Genomic DNA, 22,065 nt, shown 5'->3' with positions numbered 1-22,065 from the left:
TTATGTAAATTTAGTAATTTAAAAAAAAACTCGCAAAAAGTTTATGCATGAGTATTTAAGATCAATTTCTCTCACCCCACTTTGTTAGTATATATACGAAAACGGGACAATATATCACATTTGATAGGTGCAATCATTTCCCGTCAAAAGCTTTCGACGAGTTATCGAGGCTTTTGAGTCTTAAATCATAATTAAAATGACTCATTGTGTAATTTTTAACAGGTATCGTTTTAAAGTAGGTACTTGCAATAATTTAAGTGGTAACATGCTTTAGTGATGACATTAGATGGATTTTGGATACGTGATCAGTTATAGTAATCTTACAGCAATTACATCAAGATATTTATTTTTCACAGATAATCCTTAATTTCAATGATAATTCATTCAAAAATTGTTCAACTAAATTAAATCAGAGCTATGAAAATTATGAGGAGTTCTAACTCATACATTTATGTGTAATAATACCAATCTCTTAATACCACACTGTAAAATTATGTCATCTAACGTTTTATAAAGACATACATTTGCACAGCAGTTCCATTGAGAAGTGCACAACACTAGTTTTTATCACGTAGGATAGAGTTTGAAGTTTACACCTTAGAATATTATCCAAAGGTCGAATATTGCTTGTCACAAAATCAGGTATATTTAGATGTACTAGTGTACAACACTATTAAATATATCATATATATTTTAAACTTTTAAGCTTAAAATATGCTCATCAATCATAAGCACATCTTAAAATTAGAATTATCAATGATTTTTTCGGGTAAAGCCTACTTTAAAAACAATGGAGCTAATAAATACATTTATATACCAGGAGTTCCGTTTAAAAGTGTACATTATGATTCATAACGTAGGAAATATCAATGAATATATATCGAAGTGTTTACTAGCAACAACAATAAATGACACTTCAATTTGAAGTGTTCAACACCACTGTTTAACACACGAGGTACAGTTTAAATTAAGCGTCAATTAGTATGATCCGAAAAGTTAAAATTCTGAGTTCGTGAAAACATTAAACGGAACTTCCATTTCGAAGTGTACCACAGTAGTTTGAAAAACAAAGTAGAGTTTGTAGTTAATTAAAATGATCAAAAAAGTCGGAACTATCAATGAATAATTGAGCTAGGGAAAACATTAAACGGAACTTACATTAAGAAGTGTACCACACCAGTCTTTTAAACAAGGTAGAGTTTGAAGTTAGCGTCGTCTAATGTGACCCTAAAGTCGAAATTATGTATGAATAATTATTGAGTTAGTGAAAACGTTAAATGGAATTTCCATTTAGAAGTGTACCACTACGGTCTACAAAACAAGGTAGAGTTTGAAGTTAGCGTCGTTTAATGTGATCCAAAAGTCGGAATTATGTATGAATAATTGAGTTAGTGAAAACGTTAAACGGAACTTCCATTTAGAAGTGTACCACACTAGTCTGAAAAACAAGGTAGAGTTTATTAATTAAAATAATCCAAAACGCCGGAACTGAGCTAGTGAAAATATTATACGGCATTTCCATTTAGAAGTCTATCTTACCAGTTTAAAATATAAGGTAGAGTCGGAATTATCAATGAGTAATTGAGCTAGAACATTGAACGGCACTTCGATTTAGAAGTGTACGACACCAGTCTAAAAGACGAGGTGTAGTTTGAAGTTAGCGTCATTTAATGTGACTCAAAAGTCGGAATTATCAATGAATAATTGAGTTAGTGAAAACATTAAATGGTATTTCCATTTAAAAGTATAGCTCTACCTTATGTGTTAGAGAACTGTGAGGTACACTTTTCGAGTCGGCATCAAAGTGTTTCACTAATGTAGTTGTTTCGAAGTGAACATTTAGAAGTGTTTAATATTATGTAGTTTAATGATCACATAGGGCAGAGTTTGAAGCTCAGATCATTCTATATTTAAAACGCGTGCGGCCGCAGAGCGCCCTGACCTAGTTGCGTGCGGGGCCACGATGCGGCGCGCGCGACTATTTGTTCGTGTGCGTGTGCTATACATACACACGCACATTAATGGGCTAGCAACGTAACACTGTCCTTGTGTGCGTGAGCCATTCGCCATTGCAAGTTTCGCCAGATGCTGTGATGTTTGCAACATCTACGGTGTGTGTTGGAACATGGACTGCCTTGTCGCAATTATACTCTTGAATTATCTACTCAGGTTATGGATTATTTTTCCAAAACGCTCCTGTGATTTCTCTGGTGTTGCATGAGCGTTGATTATTTTTCCTCAGATGCCTATAGGCAGGTCCTCCATGAGATTCTAGATTCATAATAATTATTGATATTGAATAGTCTACAACTCTTCATTATCTCATAGCTCTATATCAGTAATTGTTAGCGATGTTAGGTTATAGACCTGGTATGTGCGCTATATTGATGTTATACTTATCAAACTTCTACAGTCATCGAAGTCGGTTAAAATATTCCTTATAAAAAGTCTAGCGTTAAAAAAACGTACCCATAAATACATTTTATTGACTCTTAATATGATTTAGATTCATTTCACACGCTCATGTTTATAAAACAGCAATGCCTTGACATCTGTATTTATTTAATGTATTCAGAATAATTTTGTCAGAATCATTTGCCTTTCATAAAGATTCCTTTTTGATGCCTAATTTTACAGGAATTTCACTTTTCACTCTCTTTCATTTCTCTTGATTCTTCTCAAATCGATTTTTTTAAATTTATTTACTACATAAAAGTAAATACTGTAGTTTAACCTTTAATAGGTACCAGAGTCGTCCTGTTTTGAAAATTTTTAAGAACGCCATAAAGCTCATTTGCATTGACAAGATTATTTGCATTTGTCTATAATACAAGTTAATAACAAAGAAACTCAGTGAGGTATAGTAGCAACATATGTGTGAGATGACACAATTCTCACAAATCGGCAGCTGACCCGAATAGCGAGTAGGTATTGCGAGACCGCGCGACCCGCAACGAACGAATCAACCAGCCAAGCCTTGTGCAATGCTGACGTAGTTTCCTACACAAAACATTGTTAATGTAACCGTACACATGCAAACATCTACTATCAAATATTGCATTATTTTAAAATTGAAAAGAATACAGTTAAAATAATAGTACTTTTTCTTTTTAATGGCTGAAACAGCTATCAATGCTGGAAAAGTACAAATGGGTATCTTTCTGTTATCCATTTTAACATGCTTCTAGGAATAGCAATTTTGATACTCAAGTGTGGTTCAGTTTTTGGTTAGCGATTGATCCGGATTCACCGGTGGTAGTAATAGTGTCTTAACAATGACTATTGTGTTAAAACGAGGGTAGATGATACGAAATAGGCGTGCTTGTAATGAGTGTATTGCAGGTTTCAACACAGTCAGCCGTTCAGTGGGGTGCACTGCGCAAGCTTATTACACAAGACGCCGACCTGTCGCAACAGACTACCCAAATGTGACCTGAACACGTATCACAATACAGGCTCAAAGTGCGTGCACTCAATATTAACAATCGTTAAGATTACTATCCTATTGGACATAGTTCTGTCTGAAATATTAACTAGATGCTGTCTTGAATAGCTAAACTAAGGTTTTAAGTAATCGTTGTCCAACTTGTACAAATATTACAATTTCCATGCCAATCTCTTAAATGAAAACGCAATAGCTAAACTACTAATTTGAAGTAAACATTCAATACGTAGGTACAATCGTTACGTAACTTAGCGGCATCTATTCGCCTCATTAACATTGGACCAACATACCGACCATTAATAACATACGCATCAATATTCCACCTGATCCTTCTCCATTCATTGCGTAGTATTATTTAAACGATTGCCATCGAGGATCTCCCAGCTTTTCCATGTATGAAGGAAACCTATAACTGTAGCTATATGAACAATACTTGAATTTCTTATACGAATTATATTAAGCAGCCTATTTGCGTTTGACCAGATGTCTAACAGCAGTTTTCTAGCGTAAATTAACTTTTAGAAGCGATAAATATTGTACCTATTATGATAAATTGAAAAGCAACAGGAATACCGGGATCATTTGATTTGTATTTAAGACACGACAGATGTTATATTACAATAAAAACGCGCGCGCCACTCGACTATTTCGGCTCGCTGCCTTGACCTGGTTCAGGTGTTTCGACAGAACGGCCTCGCACACTGGGCCTTTCTATTTTTTAAGGCATTACCTGTCTTATAAATAATTACGACATTGTTATTGACGTTCGTCGCTATCTTCAATTAAGGTACACAATAATCTGTCTAGAATTGTGGGCAAATGTGTAAAATGGCAATAAAACGATATTGTCTAAAGTGAGTCAAATTGGCATTAAATCAAACTTGTAAGAACTGTAAACCTTATTTAGTAACAATGTAAATGGAAATGTTAAAATGATTTGTCACGTAATGTTTGCATATCGGATGTAGGTCAAATTAGAATCTGCTTCGTTTCTTGCGATCAGCAATCCGCACGGACGGTCGAAGCCAGCGAAGCGGCTTGAAATATTATATGGATGAGATCTTGACATAGTTTCGTAGATCATCACGGTGATGATTTATCTCGGCTGTCTTGTGTAACGATCGTACCTACTATTGCAGTCGGCAGCTCTATAGCCTCTAGACGAGTACGTGAGCGCTCGGTTTTGTTCGGACGCTTTCGGTGTAACTCGTAGCCAACGAGCCGTCGAAGCGGGGGGAGTTATCGGCCTTGACCAAGTTTCACTGACTCGTCGGTACAAGGAGTGTTCCCCACCTCTTCCCGTCCTTTTCGGAACATACTATTTTTTATCTTGTTGACACGCTTATTACAATTGTCGACCGTGATACAGGAAACAAGGTCGATTTCATATTTTCGATGGTGCTATGGATTAGCGCGTTGCTTAATTATTGACTTGGGTTTGCATTAAAATAATCGAAGTCGACCCTGACCCAACTTGTACTTTGACTAGGCTGGCTGACTCCCCAAATAGATCTAGGCTGCAAGATGAGTACTCGCAAGCTAACGCAGTCAACTATTTGTGCACCACACTTGTTATGATTTGTAGGAATGGCCTTGACCTTGATCTAGTTTTGTCGTGTAATAAATGCTTGACCTCGTTAATATTATCAGTTACAATCGCATGTTTATTTCTATAACATTATAATAATGATATTAAAACTAAGAAGTGCTCTCAATTCTTGCAACAAAGTACTCTAGCACGAACAAGTACCCAACAATCTAGATTTACGAAGTAAATTAAATTTTGTTCGTGTAATAGTTAAGAGAATATAAGTGCTAAGATTAGCTAAACCACAAATGTAACAGGTAATTGTTGATACCTGTTACTGGTATCTTAGTAACCACAGTATTAACTGGTTAAAATTTGCTGATTAAAATAAAAAGAATACTGTGTATTATTACAATCCTTACTTTAATTTTGTCTAATACTTCTCAACTAAACTACCTGACACTGCTAGGTTTTTAAAGTTGGTACTACATAATGGCCATTTAATAATACACCGAATAAGTAGGAAGGACATAATTGACGAGTGGTTAGATAACTGAACAATTATGAGTAAAACTGACACTAAAAACGATTCGTTTGCAACCCATTGTATTATAAAGTAACCCATTTGCTAAAACCATAGGCATGAAAATGGATAATAAAGAAAGCAATTAGAAAAGATCAGTCACCTGAAATAGACAAAGCTATTGTCTACCAATACAAGTAACGTTTCTTTAGTTATGTCGCCTATATATAGAATGCGAATACCCTGGGCCATTCCAAATCTAGTATTCGAAAATAGACAACTGATGTTCATCCAATTAGTACCTTCTATATAAATAAACTGAAGTAGATTACTTTGGCCTGAGTTGCAAGCCAAATGTAGGCAAACTATTGTCCAACTTAATATAGCCTAAACACATGATCGGATTTGTTACGGCTGAACCATCGGACGCGGTCTGCTAGCGGATCATATTCGATAGGTTGTCGCAATGTCCATCGCACAAAATTATTATTACTACCGTCCGGACCGTGCTGAGCACGACGCCGGATGAATTGGTACGAGGCGCCCACTAGACCGTCCGATGGTCCGGCCGTACCAAATCCGACCATGTGTTTGGGGTATAAGACGGCAGTATTTGTTATTAAGTTTATTCCTTTCTGCCAACTTGCTTTTATAAATCTTCGTGATCGTTTAACCTTCTCAATGTGGAAATGGGTGACTCTGTCATATAGAGCTATAAAATTGCCCTTATACGGCTAAGCTATAGCGAGATTTTGTTATTTAGAGGGTATGACGTCTTTTTAGTAAAATATCCCTGTGTGCATCGCTTTATTTTTTTCTTGTTTTTCCTGTCTACATTTACTCGCCTGTCCATATATTCTTTATTTACAGACAAAAGTTTGTAGGGGAGTAGTAAAGAGACAAGTAAAATGAGTCATGAGCGATATAATCACGGTTGTTCCCCAGACGGATTGTTAGAGCCACTGTGATGAAGCACTTCCCTGGTATTAACTCTTTTATACAAGATCTATTATTCTTTCATTTTCAGTAGTAGTTATTTTTTAAATTAAGGGGATAATAATAAAAGAAAAGTGCTTATGTTTAATGCATATCGAACACTCGTGTTTGAATTCGATCGCTCAACTCTCAAATATCGACACACGGAACGCACGACTATCTCAATCTCTCCCAAAACTTCTAATGATATGAGCTTTAAAACATACTAGTAGTTACCCGCGACTTCGTACGAATATACCAGTGTAACTATATTTTTAGGTGTTCCGATGCTATCACATGCATATATAAACAAACAATCACATCTCTCATCGGTAATGAGGGTTTTTTCTCTGACTTACTTAACCGACTACCACGAAAAAGTCTAATAGAAAATATATAAAGTTTGAGAGCCTATGACACTCGCAAATAATGTGGCTTTCTATTGGTGACAGAATTTTCAAAATCGTTCAGTAAATCCAGAGATTACCGCATACAACCTTACGAACTCACAAACTTTACCTATTTAACAATGTATTCTGCATTGTTTACGTGTTTCTAATTCTGTATGACATAATTGTTACAAAATAAAAATAATGAAACCTGTTTTATCAAATTGTGTCAAGGGACGGCCCTGGAAACCAGTTACTTAATATGCTTCAAGCGTTCAACAGACCGGTGACGATATTCAGCCGATAAAAATACGAGAGAGAATAATAGAACATTTGAAATCGTGTTCGACATATATGGCGACTTAGCTTCAAAGCAATTATTGTCAATTTGTCAGAATAATTACAATTTTATCTATTTTTATTACTAACACTATTAGTATGGATCATATCGTTTTTTAACCCCCAACTTTAATTTGTTATAATATGTGGAATTAATCCGCGAGAAATTATAATTCGGCCCTAAAAATCTGGTTGATAATAATTTTACTAACTTGTTACCGAAATAATTTAAATACGAACTATTTTAAATATTGCAAGTTCGACGTTCTAACTAAAATCTTATTATTTCGTACAAGATATGAAAATATAATTTTAAAAACTTTTCCAAATTGAGTGATTTTGCCTCACAATAAAGCTGGTAATTTGTTACTAAAATAAAATGATCTATTAACATAATATGAATATATTATCGAAGATGAATGCCAAACTCATAAATTCTTTCATGAAATCAGTTTGCAAAACGAAACTGGCGGAATTGCACACAGCAACGTTCGCATCCGTTACGCTTGCCATCTCTCTTATTTCTGTTACAGTGCCCTATAACTTTGTCCTTATCGCACAGAGGCGCGTTAGCTACAATAAAAACTGGTTGTTATTTTTAACTCGTTGGTTGGGCGAGTCGACAATATACTGAAAGTTAAACTTACCCTACCGTTCCAGCTGCGAGTGTACTCTCTGTTACTAAGTTAATTAATCTTATTGAATCTTTACATGAAATTGAAATAAGCTTCTAAGACCAGGAATACGCTAAAGTGATTGGTATCTTAAAGCTTCGTGACAATATTTATAAACATAATTAGACAAATATAACAATTATATTGGACCATTGCAGTCATATATTATAATCTCTCTTAAATTATTTATTGACTCATTGTCGTCATCAACTACATAACAATAACATGTGCCTATATTATGATACTTTCTGTAACGTCATTAAAACAATAACTTTACTAAATGGACAACTTAACTAATTCAAATTTAAACATAAAGCATCTAATAAGATTCTAATTCGAAACAATTATTTTCCTGGCAAATTTAGCACTTAAGTATGAAAGACACTACATACTAAGTTATTTTGAGCTGCTTAACCGCAACAATGCAATTTTTGTTTTAGCGTAAGCTTTGACGGGAGTCCGCTCTATACATATCCGGGAAATGGGGCTGACGACGTGTATGGTGTTAATTTCAAACAGATGTTTTTGCTTACAATGTGAATATCTTCGTTTTCTTTAGAGCACCCTTTTAGACTTTAACCCCTCACAGAATCAGAACAAACATAAATTGCTGATATCGTGTGAAGCGGCTGCTTGTAACTTGGACATTTGCCAAAACAATAAAGAAATGTAGAGGACTGCGTGCATTATGAGGCCGCTGTCCTACTTTTCGAGTATGTTATTAAATATTTATCGGTCAGAATATAATAATAGCGAGTAGTAATGCACCATCTTGCGACGGGGTCTTGAACCATACTGAACTAACTCAATTGCTTTATCTGCCCCTTATTTGTCGTCGCTGCGGGCGTCTGCTGGGTTGTTAGAGGAACTCTTATCTCTACAAAGCTGATAACAATATGTACCAAATAAGTGTATTAACTGCGTACTATTTTCGTCAACATTAGTCTCATTCTGAATTATGTTAGTAATCTTTTAGATATTTTTGACTTAAAATTTTGTTATTTCATCATCATTAACATTACCATTTGTCTGCAAAACAAATGAGTAACGTACGTTTCTTCAAATACAAGTAAAATATTTTATTTTTCAATCAGTTTGAAAAAGAGGACTTGCGATTCACAATTTACGATTTTTTTCGTTACCACCTTTTTGACTTTGCTACTAAACAATATTTGTTCCTATATTTACATAAAATAAACGTAAAAATAGTTAAAAAAAAATTTTTACTTTAGTAACTTACCACCTACTTTAGGATGTGTAGCGTCAATGTTACTTTATAGTGTATTTCATGTGTATGGCTGAGATCTGTAGAGCTTACTCAGAGTTTGCTCAGTCTTTATGACCTAATTAAATTAAAAAAAAGCTGAGTGAGATAAAACGTGAACTTTGTTTATGCATTGGGCTGTCATAGCGTACTAAGTTCAGCACAATTTTAGCAGTCAAATGACTATAAAGCCCACATTCAGCTAAGTTTACTTAAGAAAAATCTAAGCAAAGTATAATTATTATGTTTTCATTAATAATATTAATTTAGAGAATTTTGTTAATGTTTTAATATTTGAAATTTTGAAACAAATCATGAATGACGACAAGCTTTATTGAGAATTTAACATATTATAATATCCTTTTTAAGTCTTTAAGCAAGATGAAGTTAATAAAAATAGTTTACCGTCATAGAGTGATATATTATTCGGCTAATTCTTAATAGTTTCCGGATATAGGTAATATATTATATGAATTAGTACTAGCATAACAATAACCGTCGAAGAAAAAATTGCAAAACATTTTATAATGCATACTTTATAATTTCCAGTGTTTTATTATTAGTTATGTTGTGCCTGTGTAACAGAGATCTGTATGTATTGTTTGTTTCAGCCGTGAGAGCAGATCGAATGCGCGGAGGACGCAATAAGTTCGGTCCAATGTACAAACGTGACCGAGCTCGTAAACTACAAATGATGAGACAGCGGCAGATCGCAGTGCAAACTCTCCGGGGCTCGCTGGGCGACAGTGGGCTGGTACTCGGGTTCAGCTCACCATATGCCGCAGTGCCAGTCAAGCAAGAGATTCAGATCCCCCAGGTGTCGTCGCTGACGTCATCGCCGGAGTCATCGCCAGGGCCCGCGATGCTCGCAGCCCAGCCGCAGCCACCCCAGCCGCCGCCACCACCTTCTCATGACAAATGGGAGACCCACTCGCCGCACTCTGCTTCTCCAGACGCCTTCGCCTTTGACACTTCTGCCAACAATGCAGCCACACCATCCAGCACGGCCGAGGCGACAAGCACGGAAACCCTGCGAGTCTCGCCCATGATAAGGGAATTCGTCCAAACCATCGACGACAGAGAGTGGCAGAACTCTCTTTTCGGACTCTTACAGAGCCAGACATACAATCAGTGCGAAGTTGATCTCTTCGAATTAATGTGCAAAGTCTTGGATCAAAATCTGTTCTCACAAGTGGACTGGGCGAGAAACACCGTGTTCTTTAAGTATTTAAAGGTGAATTTCAGATAAGTATCACGTATCCCATCCCAATCCCAAAGACCCATACCCGGTGTACACCTTGTCTGTATGCGAATACTTTGATACAGCTGTGCTTGCGAATTATTATTTAATATATTCAGGTCAGGAGCAGGGCGACTTATTATTTAATTTGTGTTTAGTGATGAATAGATTCTGGTTGTGCGAGTAGTAACACAAGTGACGCATTGGATGTTTGGTTTGTGGTCGATACTCGCGCCGCGGCCGCGCCTCACCAACTAGGTCAAGTTCCCACGACTAACATTTCGCCCGCCTTTACTTACATTATCTTTTTTGGAACCGCGATATTCACGACAATCTTAGACTTTTGCTATTCAGCCGAATAAAGCATACTCCAGTAACCGTTTCGCTTCGGTGACTTATTGTTTTTTCATGATAATCAATTATTTGTCGCTTCGTACTTGTAAATTATTCATGAGCTAGCTTTATCGATTTGTGTCGATTGTTTGAATATCACTATCATATATACACATCATTACCAGGAAGAAAAATTGAATTATTTGGATGCGGGTTGGGTAGGTTCACACCGCGTCGGAGGCGATGTGGTTGGTGGCCGCTAGACTGTACCCACTACCCAGCGATTGCGTGTCGTGGTCGACGTACGCTTACGCAAGACCCGCAACTAGTCACGTGGTCGTGCGACGTTGCCGCTCTGAGCTTTTCATCTCTTCTCACTCCCACAGACGGCCTCCACTCCGAAACGAGCAATTTTCATTTGTGCTAAATGACGCGACTTGTTTACGAACCATTCTATGTATTAGGACAAAGATTGTTCAATGAGATACAGTTGGAACTGTTTACGGAAATAATCTCTAATTCATTCGACATACGGTTGATCCAGTGAACACACAGCCAATACAAACTCGGTTAGAGCGGGAGACAATAGGAGAGGTCGCGAGAACAATGTTGATGACCTGAGCTTTCTCCAGACGGATATGATGTAACGGTATGACGGTGCGGCAACGCTGAACTTTCCCCGTTGCACTTGACATAGTGCCCGTGGCCGAGTTGCTGCGAGAAAGCACTTTTTACCGCGCGCGTAACAACCAGTAACCGTGACGTAGCTAGTTATGCGGCCTTTCGTTGCTTTCTCTTATGTAACATCTTACCAGTTATGATTAGATGCACATCGTAGACACTGAACTTGAGTAAACTCTGTTGTTTTCGCTCCACATTTTGTTCAATCTATACGTATTTATTAAATACGCTTTATTTCCTTATCCTAATACTTCGTTCATTCGATAATAATAATGGAAAATCCAGTGCACTATAATTGCCTTTCAATTTTAGGTTTATGTACTTACGTAGATATTAACAGAATCACTTACAAAACATTCTTAACCCACAGCCACATCGTAATATTATTAAGGATTGCGGTATGAAACACCCGTTTTGTAATGAATTATTTAAAAAAAAATCTGTAATGTGAAGAACCTTATATTTTTTGTTCGGTAAAATTAAAACAAGATTTTTATCCTCGCTATCTTTCTGTCGTCTCAAGGGAAGGCTGGACACACCACACTTATCACTCTGTGGATGCAAAAATCCTTATTATTGTATTGCTTTGGAAATTTTATCCATGGTGAAATAGTCCTAATCGCGGAAGGAATGGTATTGCGATGTCATGGAGTCGGTTGTGTCTCACACCGTGTTTCACCATCATTGTTTAGAAGTTCAGTACAATAGACATCTGCTTCATTTAGACCACGAAGTCATCACCAAACAGTTACCATCACTTTTCTATGGATAAGCTTCTCTCTAGGGTTTTGTTTGCACTGGAGTGCGTATAGAATTCACTTTTATCACGCAGTACAATTCACATTAAACACCATTATTTCTGCGCCAGTTCCACGTGGTCCTCTCTCCGTAGGTCAGGTATGCTAACATTAAACCATGTCGCTAATTCCTCGACAGCTCGACGCGAATCAGCTTCTACCACAACATTTAATTTATCATTGTTGGTTTAGTGGCTGATGTACTTTGGGATTCATTCTTCAAGTCGAAGTTTCCTCTACGGCAGTGATTTAACCAAAAATAAGCGGTGCCGACATTAACCGTCTCCGTATTTACCTCCAAACACAGTATGGATATTTAAAGCTATCTCTGCTGCGTTAGTTCCACGCTGGAACTCGTCTCATCAAAAACTATTCTTCGAATTTCGAATGTATCTAACTCAATTATTTTTAAAGCCGAATGAAAAAACAAAAAAAAAACAATCCAATGTTATATCTTGCTTTTTAAATCCCGGATGTTCTAGGTGACATTTGAAAAAAGTTTCACTTTGAAATCTTACAGGACCAAGGAGGTTTTCTTTTCATCCATAACTGCAATTTCTTACATAAACTCTTATTAATATAGATAGAACCTCTACACAATCCAGTGTTAGGTGACCTATATTGAAGCTTGTTAGCAAACTCTACCACACTTATAGTGAAAAAGTGGGGTAATAAGCACACAAAAGTCGTGTTCTGGTTCACTGTAAGAGGGTCTTTGTGTTATCTTTAGCTTGAATGGTTTCAAACTGTTCGACTTTGACCTAGATAGAGAGATGGCGTTGTTTCACATCACACAAAATGGCTGACCATGTTAACGGAGCCTTTATCAATTATTGTTATTTTGACACGAAGATCCTTTAAAATATCGTATTGTAAGTCGAGAACGATTAAAACTAAAGTCGACGTAATAGTGGCATTTATCGATCCGTGAGGTAATCGGAACTTGGTTAGGCAATGCTACTTACAGCTCGAAAATTTTGTAGTTGGATTTCGTAAACAGTTAATTTAGCGCACCCGAATAACGCCCTGTATATATAAAGCAGCTATGTACAAATCTGGGTCAAACGCCTGCGTTCGTCATTCGCTCTGTTCAAGATAACGTTCGTATATTTTTGCGGCGAAAATAATTCGTATCGTAACGGAAAAAAAATCGTTCTTAATTTACTAATCTACTTCACAAACCAGAACGTTCATCACGCTTATAATATTAATTTCCCATATCTCAGTAATTCATTTGGTAAACAGGGTTTTGTATATTTTTAATCTGCGATTGCTGGCTATTGGCTATATTTTCTTTATATAGTTAACCCTGTTTACCGTTCAAATTTGGTCCATTCACATAAATGTACATTATACATTGATGTTGATGAAGTCAAGGTTTGCACGAACATGGCGTTCCTCTTTTGTTATAGGTTGATGATCAGATGAAGTTACTGCAACACTCGTGGTCCGACATGCTGGTCTTAGACCACCTTCACCAGAGGATGCACAACGGACTTCCGGACGAGACCACCCTCCACAACGGGCAGAAGTTCGATCTTCTCTGCCTTGGCCTACTGGGAGTGCCCGCACTCGCCGAACACTTCAACGAGCTGCAGAACAAGCTTGCCGAACTAAAGTTCGACGTACCTGACTACATTTGCGTCAAATTCTTGCTGCTTCTCAACCCTGGTCAGTACTTCATAAACTATTCCTATTACTAGCGCATAATGCGAATTTTGTTTTATTTTCAATTTTCTTATTTTCTTATAGTATGTATGTGTGATATTATTTTTTGTTTTGTGTTATGTACTAGCATTCTCATCTTTTGTTTATGTTTGAAGAGTTTTCTTGGGGTTTCAGAGGTGAGGGGCATAGTGAACGTGAAATGCGTGAGAGATGGTTACCAGACCGTCCAAGCAGCTTTGCTGGACTACACTCTTACCTGCTACCCAACGATACAGGTGAATATATAATAAACATATTCCTAAATATTTTTCTTACTCAATACCAATAAATCATGTGACACAGTTTAATGACACTCACAGGATAATACAATTCGTTTGACTTAGAAATAAGCAAGTTTTGCTTTCTGGTTTTGTATTCATCGTGAGTTTTTTAATATAAATATTTGAGGTATAACTGTATATTTTCCATAATTACCAAGATAACTAACAAACGTGACATTCATATTCTGCATCATATTACCTGTTATTAAAATAACGGATGTACTAACCTATGCACTCACGCTAAAGCTGCTGTGATATGTGTAAGTCATATTATGTCCCACACCAACAGAAGAAGGTGGACGATTGCAACCAAACAGTGGGAGGGACCATCAGGAAAGTGAAGTGTTGGTTGAACCAAAAGAGGGTGAATGAGAGGTAGAAGACATTAGAGTCGGCCTTACCCATAGAAAGGTTCAGATATAGGAAATAAAAGAAAACTAACAATACATAATAATGTAATAATAATAAGGGAACAAATTCTGCACAGTTCTAACAAGTCTTGAAATATACCATACATGCTTTTTATGTATTTATTAGTTGTTCAAATTTGAATAAATTTATAGAGAATAAACGAGAAAGTCGTGAACCTTACCTAACCTTAAAATTAGAATGGACACAACGATTATTATGTCAATTGTATACAATAAGCAAGACGATAATAAACACAATTATTTGGAACGTAGCAAGGAAAATGCATTGTTCATTACTTTGGACTTGGCATATTGTTGCGATCATGAAACTGATTTGTCATTGCCGTTTGCGATAGAATACAAATCGATATAATATATACGTAATAATTCACTGCAGACAGACCTTTGTGTCAACTATGATTATTAAAACTGCAATTTGATATTATTTATTTGCAGTACTAGTTTTAGCCAATCAACGATGAGAAAAGTAAAGTAATCGTAAGTATGCGGTCAGATTTTTGTACTAGAAACATTTTAAAATCTACAAAACACGACCCAAAATTTATTAGAGAAACTGTATCAATGCTAGGAGTTCTACCGGTGGTTTTGAGTGATCAAATTGTCGATAATTCGGTACATTCGTGCGATGATTGTTTGACATTATTTTTACCATAATTTTTAAAATAACGGTACACGATAGTAGGTATCGTATGAAAGATAAATTATTTTCGCATTAAGTGCCGGCAAGTACGTAGTTGTATTGCGGTTGCTGCAAACACTATTTAAATCTATTGGCCGTGTAATTAACCCCGATAAAACATGTGCGACCGTCAGAACATGTGATACTGATGTTTATTGTTGGATTTCAGGATAAGTTTGGTAAATTAGTGATGGTTGTACCTGAGATACACGCGTTGGCAGCTAGAGGTGAAGAACACTTGTACCAGAGACACTGCGCTGGCCAAGCACCCACCCAGACACTTCTGATGGAAATGTTGCACGCCAAACGCAAGTAAGAAGAAAAATTATTTTCGGTCTTCCTTTTAATAATTCGATAATTTTTGTTATTGTCTTACTTTTCGGTGAAAATATTTCTAACGTTTACGATAATAGTAGTACATCTGACTGTACACGAGTGTTTTAATGCCTAACTCTGTACAGTTACTACTTTATCGATCCAAATATCACAAGCCTCCATGATGCATTCTGCATATTATGACCACCATAAAATTTAACCGGTAATGGTAATTTGTCTGGCAACTGTCATAGATTTTTTAATTCAGAGACAAATTAGAGTCGGCCCTAACTATAATATCGTTCGATATCTTACTTACGTACAATATTAATTGTCAAATTTGTTTGCAAATTGACATTTCATTTCGAACTGAACGTCATCTCGGCTGATATTAGAATAGAGCTCAAATGAAATTCTTAGTTTTTCAGAGATGTTCGAAATATTAAATATTATAATATTGAGGCACAGGATGCCCCTTAGATTATGGGTACCACAACGGCGCCTATTCCTGCCGTAGCAAACGCAAAGCAAACAATACTGTGTATCAGTATGAAGGGCGCCGTAGCTAGTGAAATTACTGGGCAAATGAGACTTAACATTTTATGTCTAAAGGTGACGAGCGCAATTGTACCTAGTGCCTAGGTGACACTGCATTGTAATGGGCAGGGCGTATCAATTACCATCAGCTGAACGTCCTACTAGTCTAGTCCCTTATTTTCATGAAAAAAAAAATTATTTGTTTTTACTTAGCAATAATAATAACATTTTTGCAGATAAGAAATTTGTTCTAACCATTTTTTTGGTGGTTATAATGTGCGGTTCTTGAACGCATCATGGAGGGTTAATGATATTTGTGTATAGAAATGTTATATTAAAAAAGTTCCTTTTCCCTTTTCACGGGATGACGATAAGTTGGTAGTTATGAGGCGCGTTTTTCTGCCAAGCAGTAAAAGCAGTTGTTGCGTATCGGTTTGAAAGACGCCTTTAGCCACTGGCGTTTCTGGGCTAATGCGACCAACATCTTATGTCCCAAGATTCTTGCCCATTACACTTCTTATAATAATAACAACATTTCGCGAGGGTCCCATATGCGACCTCTTGAATAAAGTTCAATGAACAAATTTCTTTAATAAGTAAAACTAAAAAAATAGTGATAACTTATAATGGTTATTATTTCTTCGTACAAGAATTATGTATATTTTGAATAAAAAAAGTTTTGTTAGTAAAAATTTCAAACTCCCAAAAAATATAATAATATGAATTTTCATTTTGTGTTTCTATTAAACCGGATAACACAACACGTAGAATATTATGATAGTAATAGTTGTAAGTGAGGTAAGGTAACTGTGATGTTATGCAGATTTTTGCAATAATATCTCTTCTTCTAGGCCAAGTGGAGGCGAAATGGTAAACCGGAATGCTGAGCACAACACATCAACTCTAGACCGATTGTACGTTATATTATAATATGTAATATTTATGCAATGTTTTATGCATATAAACATCACTAAATAGATTTGCCAGTTCCATTATTTAAATTATCGACTCATTAAGGGAATTTTTTCAATGCCACAAAAGTAGTTTGTTAAAAATCTAATAGTCTAAACACATGGTCGGATTTGGTCCGGCCCGACCATCGGACTGTCCGGTGGGTGTCTCGCACCAATTGGTCCGGCCCGACCATCGGACTGTCCGGTGGGTGTCTCGCACCAATTGGTCCGGCCCGACCATCGGACTGTCCGGTGGGTGTCTCGCACCAATTGGTCCGGCTCGACCATCGGACTGTCCGGTGGGTGTCTCGCACCAATTGGTCCGGCCCGACCATCGGACTGTCCGGTGGGTGTCTCGCACCAATTGGTCCGGCCCGACCATCGGACTGTCCGGTGGGTGTCTCCCACCAATTGGTCCGGCCCGACCATCGGACTGTCCGGTGGGTGTCTCGCACCAATTGGTCCGGCCCGACCATCGGACTGTCCGGTGGGTGTCTCGCACCAATTGGTCCGGCCCGACCATCAGACTGTCCGGTGGGCGCCTCGTACCAATTGGTCCGGCGTCGTACTCGGTGTGATTCGGACGGTAGTAGCAATGCGACAAACCATTGAATATGGTCCGCTACCAGAATTCGTCCGATGGTTCAGCTGTACAAAATCCGACCATGTGTTTAGGGCTATTATGTTGCAAATAAAATAAACGATTTTATTTCAAACTACTTTGGAGAATCTTATGCGTATGCTTCTGTAGAATATCTGATTTAAATAATTGAAACTCGTGTCATCATAGACAACTGATTTTTAACATTAAATAATGAATAAAACTTACTATTATATGAAAGCAACGTTTTTATATATAGACAATGTTAATTTTACAAAGTAATTAATGTTAAATTTAGTTTTGGAATTAGTTTAACTCCTACGCGGTATAATCATTCAAAAATATTTTATTTTATATTGTTGTTTTGTAACATATGTACATGGAAGTTATAATCTTGTCTAAAATGTAGATAATAATCTCATCAATGCACTGGCAACTCTACTCTAACATCATTTCACTCATATTATATGCTTCAAATATAGCAAGGCTGGGCATGCCAATTATATATATATTATATTTTATATATATACAGTGGTTTCCTTTCAGCTTATCACTTTCCAGAATTTAATATTATTTATTACTTGTGGGTGGGTGGTACACTGTTATGCATATTTATACATAAATTCGGATTGTATATAAATAATTGGTAGTTGGTATAATATATATTATAAGGGTTTATTTATAAGTATTTTAATTTTCAATACATAATGAAATATATATATATTTTGTGTAGAATGTATCGCCTGATGTATTAAGTGATCACCGCTTATAATCTCTTCCATATCTCAGGATATTACTAGAAAAGTTTAATTGTTATACGTGGGTATAAGTTACTTAGAGTACATAGTATAATAGGGTTGAAACTTATATAATTTATACGTCTAGATAGAGTCTCCTGCTACTAGACAACCGATGAAAACAGGCCAGTGACAAGCTGTGTCTTACACTCGCGATTTGTATGTCACTTTGTGTTAGAGTGCGTGCATGGGTGAACATAGAGGTTAACAGTCAACCTCAATTTTTTTTCTATGTTTTTTTTAACAGTTGTCACAGTCTATCTAGACGTATAAATGATGTAAGGTTGTGAACGATACTGAAATTCGGCGTCAAGAGTGAGGGTGGAGAGGGGAAGATGACACGAAGCAAAGGCGAATGGTCGAGACTAATTGTAACAAATACTTAGGCTGGGTTGCATCATATTAGCTGTTGTAGTTAAGGTTTAATCCAAATTTAACTTTAACAGTAACGCTGAATTTAACAAAGACTGCGGAATATATTGCACCATCGCATTCTTTCGCATAGTTAAAGTTAAAATGTGAAATATCAAGCCGATATCGAATATTTATTTGAAACCTTTGACAGGTACACTATTTAGCTATTTAATTATAACAATAGCTTTAACCGGCAATATTTGTACGGTTAAGGTTAGCAGTTAAAGTTATGGCATCTACTAAAAATTGTCAAATGGTGCAAGTAATTTTTTGCTTAACGGGTACATTAACATGTTTGTTATTGTTAAAGTTATCAACCCAGTCTTATTATTGGCTAGGCTTCAAGTAAAAATAATTAATCTGGAAATAATTCTCGTTACGTCTACGATGTGATAATTTCGGGCGCTCGGTATTATTTTGAATTAGTAGATTATTAACGAGTCGTGTTGCGAATATATTTGTTTTCGAGGCAGTGGTTATAAAAACCGGCTACGCTCCTTAGATTCCTCTGGTGTTAAAGGAGAATGTGATCGGCGGTGATCACTTAACATCAAGTGATCGGTTCGCTGGTTTATTCTTATACATAAAAAATAATGATTTACATGACGCCAAAACAATTCAAATTCAAATATTTTTATTCATAATAGGACGTGACATCACTTTATGAAAGTCAAAAACAACCACCCATTCCAAAATGAATGCCTCAGTAATAATACCTTATAAATTAAATTACCTTTATAACACGTTCTATCAAGATGATATCAATGTTATGAAATTAAATGAAAAACTTTTAGTCTAAGCCTAATCCATAGAGCGCACTTCAACTTTACTCAGACTTTACTTATGAAAAACTTAGCTGGATAAGCTGGTGATAAGCGCGAACTTAACTTTGGGCTGATTTAGATTTAGCTCAGTAGGTTTAATGTCAGCTTTCAACTGTCTATAAAAATGAAATCAAAGATGCTAAGCAAACATCTAGCAGTTTTTCATAAGTAAAGTCTAAGTATATTTTTATTAATAATATATCTTGAAGGTTGTGTAAGAAGATTGAAATTGATGTAACCTTGTTTTTGCTGTAACCGTGTTATAGTGGGAAGCCTTAAAAATTAGGGACACCGCGTACAACATCCGATCAAAAATATCTTATAATGCAATTAATAGGCATGTATGTAATTATGTTTTTAGGCCATTTACTACGAGGCCTAAATATTCGTTGACATTGGGCCATCGTGTATTGTGACATAATAACCTGCTAATTGATAAAATTTTTGAAAAAACAAATCGAATTTTGCCTTATATTAATTTAAAATGTTCTAAAATTTTATTTTATTCCTTTTGCTGTCAAAAAATCATTTAAAAGGAGTGCAAAAAAATAATGCTGGGAGCGTTTATTGCGCCGCTTCTTCTCTCTCAGAGCGCCATTTGTTACCGGAGCGGTAGTAGTAGTATCAAGTATATTAGAAATGACATCAAAAATAATTCTAAAGGAATAAATTTTGCGAAAATAAATGCCATTTCCTAGTACCTACTCACGACTGTAATTTTAATAAATATTTCTGCAAATTTGGAAGTTTGATAAGCCAGTGGTTTAGTCTGTGCGTGGATGAATCAGTAACCTAAATAATTATGTGTTTAGATTTATAAAACTCAAGGTGTGTCTTGTTTATGACAGGTGCGGTTTCCTGCCAAATGACACGTTTGAGCCGCATTCGCCTCTCTAGTAAGCATTGAATATTTATAACTAGAAGCTAGTCGCACTATGTACGCACAGCCTTACTAACCTCGACACTTCTGTAAATATTATTAATTTAGTTCAAAAGGACGAAATGCGGCTCCAACGATTGCTATAGCACATTTTGAACACAGTTTCTGATTCTAACATAGTAATCGTAATCCATGATTCTGGCAATCTAGACTAGGGTGTAAAGTTATTTCCTCCTAAAACTAGCTGATTGTGATTGAAACTATATAATTTTGAATATACTTTATTCTTAATGATAGTATTGTGTTTCTTTAAAATATTAAATTCTTTAGTCTGAATATTCAGTACTAACATAATATTTTCAATCATTTTCTAATCGCAACCAGTTTTGAGGAGGAATTAAGCTTACATCCTGTGTATATCGGAATACTTTCCTACTAACATAATATAATCGAATGAAAGGTGATTGACTGGTGTTGGGTTTCTATTATATTATTGTTTTTGTTATTTAAGTTATTATAATGTAGGATTTAGGATATAAGCACACTCTGTTTCATTAATAACCGCGAAGTAAAGTTATTCCAAGTTAAAATCTTTTGTCTTTATCCTTACCGTTTTGTCATTACACAATAAACAGGATAACGCTTATTAATAAGACTGACTATGTATAACTAAAAATAATTAAATTTGAATGGTAATTAATATCAATTTAATGAGTTCATAGTCAACACGTGCACTAAGTTTGTTTAAAAAATGTTTCTATGCTGCACAATAATGGAAAAATTATTTTAAAAATGTTCAAAATTATCTCCTTATATTACTGAATTCATTTCAAGAATATTTTATTAAATACGGGCTTAATTACTTAAATTTGGACTTAAAATAATTGAAGGTTGAATCAATTTCGATACTTATTTAAAAAAAAACTATTCTTAATTATTACTATTTGATTTAAATGTGTCTTCAATGTATTTATTGTTTGAACGTCAATTACATGTAATTATTATTACTTTAATTTCTCATTAAATTGAAAATTACATGTAGAAATGAAATGTTATAAATGTATGCAAAAACAACTCTCTAAGAAAAAAAGCGTTTCACTCGATTGTATAAAACGTGGAGTCATTGATAGATTGACAGATGACGGCTATAATCTTGTAATAAACGGAGATAGCCGAAATCCACTAGGTTTAAAAGTAATACAATTTTTACTTAGGTAGTGCCGCCACTACTTAGTATTTACATCCTCTTTGATTACAATTATCATAATAAATATCTTAGATCATTTATACGTCCAGATGGACTGGGACAGCTGTGAACACGTCGAAAAACGATGAGGTTGACGGTTAACCTCTATTTTGAGCAATGCACGCACACTAGCACGAAGTGAGATACAATACGCGAGTGTAAAACGTATAAATTATCTAAGATAAATATTATATAATAATCTATTAATTAAT

The 22,065-nt window shown here is 35.7% G+C and overlaps 1 protein-coding gene across 5 annotated transcripts in view; it reads left to right on the top strand.

Moving 5' to 3' along the window:
* Window positions 1–22,065, top strand: part of LOC126978552 (nuclear hormone receptor FTZ-F1) — a 126,848-nt gene that overhangs the window by 99,690 nt on the left and 5,093 nt on the right. For 2 of the 5 annotated variants that reach the window (XM_050827490.1, XM_050827488.1), the window contains 6 exons: window positions 9,749–10,371; window positions 13,601–13,859; window positions 14,031–14,131; window positions 15,456–15,598; window positions 16,990–17,052; window positions 20,576–20,623. In XM_050827490.1, the coding sequence (XP_050683447.1) occupies window positions 9,749–10,371; window positions 13,601–13,859; window positions 14,031–14,131; window positions 15,456–15,598; window positions 16,990–17,052; window positions 20,576–20,623 (1,237 nt within the window). Of the gene's footprint in view, window positions 1–9,748; window positions 10,372–13,600; window positions 13,860–14,030; window positions 14,132–15,455; window positions 15,599–16,989; window positions 17,053–20,575; window positions 20,625–22,065 lie in introns of those variants that run through there. The other 3 variants (XM_050827489.1, XM_050827491.1, XM_050827492.1) reach the window with 3 other exon arrangements.

Source organism: Leptidea sinapis, chromosome Z (assembly GCF_905404315.1).
Source record: "Leptidea sinapis chromosome Z, ilLepSina1.1, whole genome shotgun sequence".
NCBI classification, from domain to species: domain Eukaryota; kingdom Metazoa; phylum Arthropoda; class Insecta; order Lepidoptera; family Pieridae; genus Leptidea; species Leptidea sinapis.
The sequence above is the reverse complement of the archived record's forward strand: the minus strand, read 5'-3'. Positions and strand labels throughout refer to the sequence as shown.